We start from the raw sequence: 12919 nt of genomic DNA, 5'->3' as shown, positions 1-12919 counted from the left end.
GGTTGCTCTCTTCACCTGTCTCACCATCCGAGCCGTACACTTGGAACTAGTCCACAGCCTATCCACTGAATCCTGCATTATGGCGGTACGGCGCTTCATTGCACGCCGTGGCCCACCCGCAGAATTTTATACCGACAACGGAACGTGTTTTCAAGGCGCCAGTAATCAGCTAGAAAAGGAGAAGACAGAGGCTCGGAACAACTCGTTAGCGGCAAAGTTCACGAGTTCAAAAACCCAGTGGCGCTTCATCCCACCAGCAGCACCACATATGGGAGGCGCCTGGGAGCGCCTTGTCCGGTCGGTAAAAGTAGCGTTAGGGTCGGTGGCGGAGGCATCCCGCATTCCAGATGACGAGGTTCTAGAAACCGCCCTACTGGAAGCAGAGGCCCTAATCAATGCTCGTCCTCTCACTTATATACCCCTCGAATCGGCTGACCAAGAATCCCTCACCCCAAATCATTTTCTTTTGGGATCTTCGAGTGGGGACAAAGTGGCACCCTTTGAGCCAATAGAAAACCCTGCGGTGCTACGGAGCGGTTGGAGGCTCGCGCAATCCATTACGCAAGTATTTTGGGCTAGATGGTTGAAAGAGTATCTTCCAGTGATCACTCGTCAAGGGAAGTGGTTTGAAGAAAGCCCGAACATAGCTGTAGGCGACCTGGTGCTGGTGGTTGGCGGAACGGCAAGGGACCAGTGGGTGAGAGGACGTATAGAAACGGTGATCCCTGGACGCGACGGAAGGGTGCGTCAAGCTCTTGTGCGGACAGCATCGGGAGTTCTACGGCGACCAGCAGTGAAGCTAGCGGTTCTCGACGTGCGAAAGGATTATGAACCCATACCGCGAGTTCCTGAGCAATGGAACTTGGACCAGGGTTCACGGGAGGGGGGATGTCACGACGAGACCCTTATTTAGCCTCAGATTAGAGACAACCGATTATCTCGGAGAAACACAAGGTCACTTGCGCCATTGCTCCGGGTAGCACAGGAAGAGCACAATACTGCAGAGGGCACCCTGGTACTCCACAGGCTCTGTTAGCGGTTAGGTTTTATTTAGCCTCCCTTAACCATTCATTCCTAGGCACGGTACGCATCACACCATAAATTAGGGGTCACCTGTGAGGTGGACTTTTACCACAAGTACAGGCAGTCCGTAGTGCTAATTCTTAGCCAATTGAAACAATCGCTACCGACACTACGCGGCTATCTAGGCTGCTCGGGGAAAAAAGGTTAATTACGAATGATTCGCTCCAGACGTGCCCAAGCAGCCATTAAATCAACACCGGTTTTAATTCAACCAAAAATTTTTATTTTGTTTATTGAATAAGGCGTTGAAAAGGCGAGTGCTCAGCTTTCGAAGTGTCCGGCAATTCGAAGCGGCATTGTAGTATGCCTCTGATGTTAAAATAATCTGCAACGTTCCTTGAATGAATCTATGGAGATTATTGATTCTTTGTATTCCTGAAAGATCCTGGTGAAGTTGGAAGGGGAATTTCGTAACAAATACCTTGGGAAACACATTAAGATTTTTTTTTTTTAATTCCATGGTATTTTAAATAAAAAATCGTTGGAAAGTTTCAGTAAACATTATCTAACAAATAATACAAATATCCTGGGGAAATACAAAGTATGTTTTTTTTCAGTAAATTATCATCAAAAGTTGGTATCAAATTCTTGGTTGTCGGCTATCTCAGTCTTAATCTGCGAACGTTTTAATTTATTTTGCCCGACGTTTCGGCCATTTGTTATGGCCTTTTTCAAGGGAAAAATGGTCAATCACCATTTTTCCCTTGAAAAAGGACACAACAAATGTCCGAAGCGTCGGGCAAAATAAATTAAAACGTTCGCAGATTTAGACTGAGATAGCCGACAACCAAGAATTTACGTTTTCAACTTCCAGTCGCAACCCCCAATAAAAGTTGGTATCAAACATATCACCATTTTACCATAAAGGTGCAAAAATTTGGAAGAAAAAAAATTTGTCAAAGACGTCCAACTTTTAATTCCATGCATTTAGGAGTTATGAATGATTTATTGAGCGCAGAAATGCGGCTTTCTTCTTATTCTTTTAAGAGCATACAAATGTGTTTCAATATTCAACATACATATGTTCCCCTGAATTGAAGGAAATCTGGAAAAGCACTTTTGTTAACGTAAAATTATTGTTATTGCTGGGTTTACAATTTAGTTGAAGGTTTTTAGCTTACTGTAGTTCCTCATTAATGCATTCATTTGCAAGACAAAAGCAAAAATTGTAATCTGCCGTTCTACGCATAGTTGTCCCGTGGTCCATAAGGTTCAAGTAGAACATGGAACAAGTAATCGTAGAGGTAGACAGTAATGCAGTTAGTACAAAACTCCATTATAGTATTATCGATGTAGTTATGGATACCAGGGAAATTATTACACAGCTGCTAGCATACAGAAGCTCCAGTAAAAATTATTATTATTATTTATTCGAGAGGTTTTAACTACAGAGTTGGGCTGCAAAACAGTCAGTCGGCAACTAGGAAGGAGCGTTTAACACAGCTCTGGTCCTCATAAGTTCCTACCTCACGCTTCTACGGGTCAAACGATGGCAAAGACCGCCAGCTAAGGGTTGTGTACTTAGCTGGAAGTGCATCCTGGGCACTGTTATCCTTCTGACATCAGCTAGATTGTGGAGGTACGTCTCGAGCGTCTGTTCACCAGGAGGTGCGGCTCAGCAAGGAATGCTGATTCGCGCACAGCTAAATCCAAGGCGGTAGCCCCAACAGCACGATCGTCCTATTGTTGGCACAGAGCTGGCACGATGGCGCTTCGGCGAGACAGGAGTGTTGGTGTAGGCCCAATAAGCCACCCGTAAAAAAACTTATTGCGAATAACATGGAGGTAATTTGACCCGGAACAATCAGCAAAGACCCACGCGACGAAATAAGGATTACGATGATGAATGCTCGCCGCTTGACGTGAAAATCGTTGTTGGCGACATGAACGCACCGGTAGGACGAGAGGAGATGTACAGACCTGTGATCGGGCGGAACAGCCTGCACGCCGTATCTAACGACAACTGCCAACGATGCGCCAACTTTACAGCCTCTCGTGGTATGGTAGTCCGAAGCACCTTCTTCCCCTGCAAAGATATCCACAAGGCCGCCTGGAGATCACCCGATAATCTAACCGGGAACCAAATCGACCACGTTCTAATCGACGGAAAATTCTTCTCTGACATCACCAATGTTCGCACATACCGCAGTGCGAACATAGATTCGGATCACTACCTAGTTGCTGTATGTATGTGCTCAAAACTTTCGACGGTGACCAACTCACGTCGATGTCAAACACCGCAGCTTAACATCGAGCGGCTACGGGACTCAGAAGTAGCCCAATAATATGCGCAGCAGTTGGAAGTGGCCATGCCAACGGAAGAGCAGCTTGGCGCCGCCACTCTTGAAGATGGCTGGTGGCACATAAGATCCGCCATAGGTAGCACCGCAACAGCAGCACTAGGTCCAGCGGCCCTGAATCACCCTGGTATGACGGCGAATGCGAGCAATTGAAGAATGAGAAGAATGCAGCATGGACGAGAATGCTGCAACTCCGCACGAGAGCGAACGTGGCACGGTATAAACAGGCACGGAACAGACAAAACTCGATCTTCCGGAGAAAGAAGCGCCATTAAGAAGAACGAGATCGCGAAGCGACGGAAGAGCTGTTCCGCGCTAAAGACACACGGAAGTTTTACGAGAAGCTTAACCGTTCGCGCAAAGGCTTCGTGCCACAAGCCGATATGTGCAGAGACTGTGACGGAAATCTTCTCACGAACGAACGTGAGGAGGTTGAAAGGTGGCGGTAGCACTACGACGAGCACCTTAATGGTGATGTGGCCAGTAGCGAAAGTGGCACGGAAATAACTTTGGGAGCACGCGTGGACGACGAAAGAATTCCGCCTCCAGATCTCCAAGAGGTAAAAACGGAGATTAGCTTAGCTTAGCTTAGCTTAGACTGACTGATTTCTATTTAAGCACATAAATCTGCATACAAGCTTGTGAGCTTGCGTGGAAGTTGACTGAAAACGAAAAAACGTGCTATGGCATTTTTGAAGACGACACACAGTGGTCCAGTTATGAAAAATCATGGCATATATAGCGCATTCTCAATATTTCACTATTTTTAGCCATTACAAGTGTTTTTGAATATGATTTAGGGCTGAAGACTCTATTTTGGGAATAGTAACAATTTCAACATGCTCGCTTCTACAAGGAAAGCATATCTTCATAGATAAGAATCAATAAAATTAATAAAAATGTAACTCAACCCATTCCATTAAAACATTTTTTTTTTTTGAGTTATACGAATAAAAGTCAAAAATTATTATACGAATAAAAGTCAAAAATTATAATTTCAAAGTCACGATAGCAAAAAGGTGCTCTGCACAATAGTTTATTCTAAAAAGTGCTCCGAGCTAAAAAGCCTGAAAACACCTGCGTTAAAGAGTAAACAATGCAATTCAATTCAATCTTCTATCTGGTTCATTTTTATTAATTTAGTTATTAGAATTTTCGCTAGTCCGTACAAATGTGACAAGTTCTCTACCCCGGGGAACTAAAATACAAGCTTCCATTAGATAAAACTCCGACCGAACCCGTAGACGTGTTTTGCTAGAAATAACCCCCCAGCCCCATCTCTAGCCATATGAAAAATGAAAAGGTCACGAAATCTCGACTCACCTACTAGCTGGATGTGTGTGACAAAAAAGCCACAGAACATCGAGAAATGTCCAGTCTGAGTCGGAAAACTCTACCCAGCGTGTGCTCTCGTGATCAATGTCCATTTCAACAGTTTTGCGTCTATCTTAAGCTAGATCATATTCTCTTTTTTTTCCTTTTTAGTCGTCTTCTAATGTCACAAGCACACACCCTCATATCGTTTTCATTAGTTTGAGAATACTTAATTTCTACATACAATTCTTTCACCACATTCCGGCATCGAACCGAAGCCACACAGAGTTTAACTGGTTTCTGTTTCATTTCATTAACGGTCGCCATCAACAGCTCTCCTCTACGCCACTATTTTCGGTCATGTCACCACAATTATCCAGCAAATGACATCCGCCACCGCAAAGTACCACGACATGTTGAACAATGTGCGGGAATTTATGAAGCTGCATGAAGTCCCCAAGGCATTGAGCGAACGAGTTATGGATTATGTGGTTTCCACGTGGGCAATGACCAAAGGGCTGGACACGGACAAGGTAAATGGGCTACTCTATTTGATGGGATTCGATTACGGTGTGATTCGATGGGATTAGTTCTTTGAAGTGTTTCCCAATCCGCTGCACAGTGGGAAAATCCAACTCATAATCGCACTTATTTCGGCACGCTGAATCTAAAAATTGTGCAGTGCCGTCACACTATGCACGCTTAAATTATTTCACCGACCTCAGTAAAACTTTTCGTCGAGAACCCAACAGCTGGGAATTCGGTAATATTCAATGCCGAATCTCGGTACTTATTTTACCGAGATTTCGGCAATCCAATTTTTTTACCGAGATCTCGGCGAACGTTACTCACAATTCCTGATTATGATGTTGACTTTTCAGTCTAGATTAAGGAAAATAACTATGTGCAATATTTGATCACGTATAGATGTTTTGCATAAATAAGGCTACAGTCTCGGGATATCCATGCCAGAAAATTCAACCTTGTAGTAAATTTGAAAGATGTAAAAAAACTGTTATTCACGGTTATCAACAAATGATCCTGTCAAATAATTGACAAAGAGATGGATGAGTGTACGATTTGTATTCACATTTTAAGCTGACAGACAAAATTAATTTTGTTTCCTCAATTATATAAACATATAAACACTTTTTGTTTTTTTTTTAATAAAGTCTTCATCAGCAAAAAAAAGTAGTCAAGGTTTTTTTTCTTGATATTACGTCCCCACTGGGACAGATCACGCTTCTCAGGTCATTGTTCGCAAGAGCACTTCCACAGTTATTACCTGAGAGCTTTTCTTGTCATATTTGTCATTTTGCATTAGTATATCGTAGGTATAATCATCGATAATGCTCTTTGTCCAAGAAAGTCAAAAACATTATTACGGAAAGATTCTTGTATCTATGCGTTTAAATCAGCTGTGCCTTGTATGTTGGCGTTAGTAAGCTCTTGAGGAGATGGGAAGGCAAATTCCCACCCTACATCAGTTAACGGGAAACAAAATCTAAATGTTCAAAACAAGCTTTTTTTTTTCTCGAATCTGCTTAGGTTTTCATGATCTTCAACTTTGAAAAACAAACTAATGGAATCTGGGGTAATATGCAGCTTTGAAGTAAAACGACCCACGGTACTCTTTTAGGCTATTTGCGAAATAATTTTGAACAATTTTTCTTCAGGGGCAGGAACCCCAACATACGGTTTGATAAGAAAAAATCCGCGGAAAATGTCTCATTTTTTCCAAAATATCCAATGAAAACCCTAAAAAGTCGTTATGTCTCGGGGTGCATATTACCCCAGATGCCTTTATACCAATATTCCTTAAAATAAAAAACTTTTGTTGATCGAAGGGTTACCCTAATTTTTGTTAAAAAATATTTGTTATAGTAAATAAATAATCAGCTTTGTAGAACATCATTTTTACTTAAAATCTCAATTGAAGGCGTAAGTTCCATCTTTCCTCCTAAAACCCCAATCCGTCCCACTGTGCGTTGATACCGATATTGAATCAATATGATATCGCTTATACCGTAGTGCACAGCCATATTGAGGATCAATACAAAAATTTTACCCATTTTCTTCTATTTTTGGAGATATTGTATATTTTCCTAGATCATCCTAAGATTTTGAACTTAAATCAGATAATTCCTTGTGCGAAAAAGTTAGGAAAATTCTCAGAAGAACAGCTCAAAGTTATTGGAACATATGGTAAATTATATGTTTTATTTCACTTTGCTTCTTTCAACGTACCCATACGACGAACTCTACAGAATATTCAAATAATGCAAGGAAGTAGAAGATCAGCATAACTTTCTTACGAAAGGAATTGTCTGTTTCGAGTTTAAAATTTCAATAACATCTTATTAATATATTTTGATGTAACGATTTAAAGGAGAAAAAGGGCCGTTTTTCATACAAAATGCTCAAGTAGGTCTGATCCAGGGATCGGATTGATGAGATTGAGATACCCATCAGAAATAACATGAATTTCACTTTTTCTAATTAAAATTTTTTATCATTTGTCAAAGTTTGAGATTTGCGATAACTTAAAAGTTTGTGTATGAAAAGCTTTAAATTCACTGCTATGTAAATCGTAAATTAGCTAATACTTGTGAAAATCTTTATTTCTTAGATACGTGTAACTGTTAGTTGTTGAATATAATGGTGCAAATGTTCATTTAAACTTGTTTAGTTTTGTTTATGCGTAAAAGTATAAAACTACATTTTGATTCAAATGCCGAAATTCAAAATTTAATTTTCAGTATTGAATTTTTGGTGGTTCCTGACTCGGATATGACGTTATAATTGGCCGAGATGTTATTCATAATCCTGGAATGAAAACTATAATAGAAAAGAGCAAAATTAATATAGGGGGAGATCCACTAGTGCCGGACAGCACCCAATACCGGACAAAGTCGAAACATTGAGAAATCATGGTCCAATCAAGATGGTGTATTAGCAGAAAAGAAAGCTATTATGTAGACTAATGTTTGCGTAGAATAACACATCCTTGAAATATGCATGCCTTTTTAAGAAAGTAGAAAAGTTTAAAAATCTTTAAAAAATTGACGTATTCTCTTAATTTTGAGCCTTTTTAGTAATTATTTCGAATATGAAAAAATACTTTGGATCACGCATGCATGATCGAACATAATCCTAATTTGATAGTATGAATATATTTTGTACCATAATTGAACTAAATATGGACAAATTACAATTTTCGTTAAGCACCCCCTGTCCCTCAGATTCGGACAGCTTGATTTGTTATATGATATCTTTGTAATTATTGCGTCAGTGTCTCAAAATACTTTCATTTTTCATGAGTTCCATCGAACATGGTATCAAACATGCAATAAAATTAAAAAGAATGAACAGTCAGAACAACATCGTAAAATGTGCTATTTTTCATCATATATGGAAGAGGTTTTTGATAGGCATCTTGCAAACTAAGAAAAACTCAAATTATTCTTGTAAATGTTGCAAATGCATTGAATTGGTAATTATAAACTATTCCTATAGTGTTCACATTCAATGATGTTCGAATTTGCAGAATTCGAGGCATTTCCAGATCGTGTCCGGTATTGGGTGCCACCTTTCATGATCGATCAATTTGGTACTAAAATACATCATCAAAATGCATTGTCAAAATTCATATTTATATTTTCAAATTTAATTTTGTACACTATAAAAATGATAATATACATCATAAATGGGTAACATGAGCCAATAAAATCAATAGTTTTCGAATTATGAATTTAGTGGCTTAAGTGTCCGGTACTGGGGGATCTCCCCCTACTTTAATGTCCAATCATGAAAGGCGAAACAAATGGAGCTGAAAATAAGGTAAAAAACATAAATTTGGTCTGTAATTTGAAAACTATCAAAAATATAGGTGATATTGGTAAAGATCATTTGTCAAGATTGAATAATGTTTTGGAAATGTACTATTTTAACTTTAATCGTCTATCTGTCCTGAAATTAATTACGAGATGAAAATCATGCTGAAATCTCATGCACCATTTCATTTTAAACCAAGGCGACTTTCTCAAAATGATAAAATTAAAGTAGATGATAAAGTTAACGAATTGCTCAAATTATGAATAATAAAAGAAAGCGATTCTCCTTTCGAAAGTCCCATTGTAGTTATTCCGAAAAAAGACGACGATATAAGATTATGTGTAGATTACCGAAAATTAAATAAAGATTCATATCGTGATAATTATCCTCTACCATTAATAGAAGACATTTATGATAAGCTTAAAGGAAAGTCAGTGTATTCAATTTAAGATTTGAAATCCGGTTTTCATCAAATCAAAATTTCTTCTGAATGTACCAAATATACTTCTTTTGTTACGCCAACTGGTCAATATGAATATTTACGAGTTCCTTTTTTTGTTTTTAGTGATAAGGAAATCCATGCTTTTGAACTTTTGAGAAATAAATTGATAACAGCTCCAGTTTTGGCAATCTATGATCCAAAAGCTGAAACACAATTACATTGTGATGCAAACTCTTTCGGTTTGGTGCAATTTTATTACAAAAACAAAAAAATGGGAATTATCATCCCGTTTAGTTTTTTTTAGTAAGAAAACTGATGAGTATGAAAACAAGTTACATAGCTTTGAGCTAGAAACACTAGCTGTTGTGCATGCTGTGAAACGATTTCATGTATATCTGTCCGGATTAAAATTCAATTTTTTTACTGATTGTAATGCTCTGGCAATGTTCTTGGAAAATTACAATCATACCTTAGAATACAGAGATGGTGTAAAAATGCAGCTTTTAGACGCTTTGAGTAGATTTTCGATGGGTGAGATTGAAAAGATATCAGATAACCGTAAGTTAAATGAAAATAAAGAGCAAAATATTTGTCTGTTAGATATTGAGGATATTGAAGGAAATGTGATTCTGGTACAAGAACAGGACGAGAAGATTAAAAACATAAAAACACATTTAGAATCAAATACCTTTCCGAACTTTGAACTGAAAAATGGAGTGTTGTTCTGAAAAGATAGCGAAAAGTTTTTACTTGTAGTACCAAAGACAATGATGGACAACATAATACGAATTTGTCATGATAAATTGGGCCACATAGGTATTGAGAAAACCATAATTGAAAACAAAAAAATTTTACTGGTTTTCAAGTATGAAAAAGATAGTAAAGAAATACATTAATAATTGTTTGAGTTGTATATTTTACAGTCCATCTGACACAAACAAGGAAGGGTTCTTAAAAAATATTGAAAAGGGTCAACATCCATTTCAAACAATACATATGGATCATTATGGTCCAATCCAGCTCCAGTCATCGAAAAAAATAAAATATGTTAATTGTAGATGCTTTTACTAAATATGTTAAGTTTTATCCAAACAAAAAACAAACACCAAAGAAGTTAAAGATAATTTAATAATATCAGTAAACCATTAAGAATTATTACAGATACAGTTGTTGCTTCACATCAGAACAATTTAAAAACTTTTGCATGAATTAATGTATTCATCATATCAAAACAGCCTCATACACGCCCGAATCTAATGGTCAGATTATTAGATGATACAAATGGCCAAATTATTAGATGATACAAATCTTAAATGGAATAATTTACTTTCGAATATAGAATTTATTTATAACAATACATACAATAGATCAATTAAAAATTTTCCAAGCATATTATTATTTGGTACATTCCAGAACAATGTTAATAATGAAACCAAAAATATAGAAATATTTGTAAGGAACAATCAGCTTTCGTCGCGATATTACATTTGTCAGAAATTCGAGCAAAAGCAAAAGAAAATATATTAAAACTTCAGGAATAAAATAAGGAAATGGTGGACAGAAAACGGAAACCCGTTCAAAATTATAAAAACTGTGTAAAAAGTTTAAAGGTCCTTATGTTATTAAAAAGATGTTGCCTAATGATCGATACCTTGTTACAGATATTGATGGTTTTCAAGTATCAAGTTTACCATTCAGCTCAATTTGTTCACCGAATAACATGAAAAAAATGGCACTCAGATTCCAGTGTACTCTCTAATTATGATGTCGATGAGGACATCGACGAGTCAAGAAGACCGAATGTAGTATTCAGATATTAAGAAATTACATTACACTAAGCTACTCCCAATCTCCCAAGTAGGCCATGCCTTAAATAAGACCTGACATTAGACTGATTAACAACCATAACTCAATAAACGCTTAAACTGATAACACGTATTTTACTAAAATTCTGTACTTTACAGTATGATACATTTTCCATATTTTCACCGCCTTTTCAACAACAGGAATTAAAAGTTTTAAGTAGAAAATCCAACTGCATTATCGAAGAATATGGTAAACCCATCATAAACAGCCAATTATATGGGAAAAGGGGTAAAATGGAATCTTTAGTAAGAATTGTATTAGGGAAACTGTGGTAAAATGAACAGGGGGGGTAAAATGAACATGTTTGTGTTTTACGGTAATTATGCTATAAATCTATGCAAAACATGGCACCATCCTTAATCCTCAGACTAAGGAACTATTTCGACAACTTCAGCGCGATCTAGAACTGTCAAAAGCTGGAAAAGTAAACAAAAACAAAGTACGTCTCTCCATTTTCTCATATGATGTAAATTTTCACTCGTGGAATTTAAGGTTTTTATGGCTAAGACCATAACATATCTACTGAACTGCGTAGCACATCATATCTTTAAAGTATTCATGATTAAGTAGACGGAAATTGAAAGCATTTTTATTTTCAAAATTCTTAGAACAAATGATTTGAAAATGTTGATCCTTTGGGGGTAAAATGAACCACTCGAGATGGGGGTAATATGAACACCACGGCAGGACGAATACTACCGGATTTTATTTCAGATGCCGAGAGTTTTCCGGAGAAAATACAAAGACAGCAATGGACAGCCATCCAAATACTCGCAGCTAAACCTTTCAGCATGTGTTCATTTAACCCCCTTTATATGTTCATTTTACCCCCGTTACATGCTCATTTTACCCCCATGTTTGGAACATTGACTCTGTGGAAAGAAATTTTCAAAATTGCAATACAGTTGATAAAATTATGTTTCCATCACAATAATTCAACTTGTTACATTGCATAAACCTCCTTCTTCAATTCTGAACAATTGAAAAAGAATCTGACAGCTTCATAAGCAAGAAAATATGAAAATTGCTAAGGGTGTTCATTTTACCCCCAGTTCCCCTATTTGTGATTGACTTATTTCGACAGTTTTTTGTCTAAAAGGTGTTCACCAACAATATTGTTTACTGATTCATATCGGCAGTTTTTTTTTTTAATAAAAATGGATACTTCACACTTTTTGAATCCAGCGGCATGAAAAAAACGAGAATACAGGTCGGATTTTGCCCACTGTACAGAAAACATAAATTCACTGCAAAATTTTTGGAAACCACTAGGTGCATGGTTATCTCTCAGAATTACCGAATAACTCTTGCTCTCTTCCACTCGTAGGTGCTGAACTATTGTCCCAAGGATATGAAGGCGGATATTTGTGTGCACCTGAACCGGAAGGTATTCAACGAGCATCCGGCTTTCCGATTAGCATCAGACGGTTGTTTGCGAGCGCTAGCCATGCACTTTTGCATGTCCCATTCCGCGCCAGGTTGTTGCATCGTCATCCTGAGTGTCCCAAAACGACATCGATTATTAACGACTCAATTTATTGTTCTTTCTTTTTTTGTTCTCCACCTCCGATTAGGTGATTTGTTATACCATACGGGTGAAAGCATCGACAGTTTGTGCTTCATAGTGACCGGAAGCCTGGAAGTGATTCAAGACGACGAAGTGGTCGCCATTCTCGGGAAAGGAGACGTTTTCGGTGACTCCTTCTGGAAGGATTCCGCAGTCGGTCAAAGTGCGGCCAACGTGCGAGCGTTAACTTACTGTGATTTACATGCGATAAAAAGAGACAAACTACTCGAAGTATTAGATTTTTACCAAGCTTTTGCTAATAGTTTTGCAAGGAATTTAGTTTTAACGTATAATTTAAGGCATCGATTGATATTTAGGTGAGTTTTTGCTATGTAATTATAATTGATTATACCGTCAAACGGGGTGACTTGCAACACATTGTAACTTACAACTGAATTTCGCTTTAAAACACAAATTTCAAAAGAAAATTCGTTTCAAATCCGTGCTTCAATACGTTTGACTTACAATTCAAGTAAGAGTCACGATTAAAGCTGTTATCATAAATATTTTTAT

General features: G+C 37.7%; 1 protein-coding gene across 5 annotated transcripts in view; it reads left to right on the top strand.

The window, feature by feature from the left end:
- The window catches only part of LOC5577379 (potassium voltage-gated channel protein eag), a 144177-nt gene that overhangs the window by 113760 nt on the left and 17498 nt on the right, over nucleotides 1-12919 (top strand). For all 5 annotated transcript variants that reach the window (XM_021851872.1, XM_021851870.1, XM_021851871.1 and 2 more), the window contains 3 exons: nucleotides 5031-5230; nucleotides 12167-12317; nucleotides 12414-12723. In XM_021851872.1, coding sequence (XP_021707564.1) covers nucleotides 5031-5230; nucleotides 12167-12317; nucleotides 12414-12723 — 661 coding nt within the window. The remainder of the gene's footprint in view (nucleotides 1-5030; nucleotides 5231-12166; nucleotides 12318-12413; nucleotides 12724-12919) is intronic.

The sequence above is a fragment of the Aedes aegypti genome, chromosome 3 (genome assembly GCF_002204515.2).
Source record: "Aedes aegypti strain LVP_AGWG chromosome 3, AaegL5.0 Primary Assembly, whole genome shotgun sequence".
NCBI lineage: Eukaryota > Metazoa > Arthropoda > Insecta > Diptera > Culicidae > Aedes > Aedes aegypti.
This window is presented reverse-complemented; position numbering and strand designations above follow the sequence as displayed.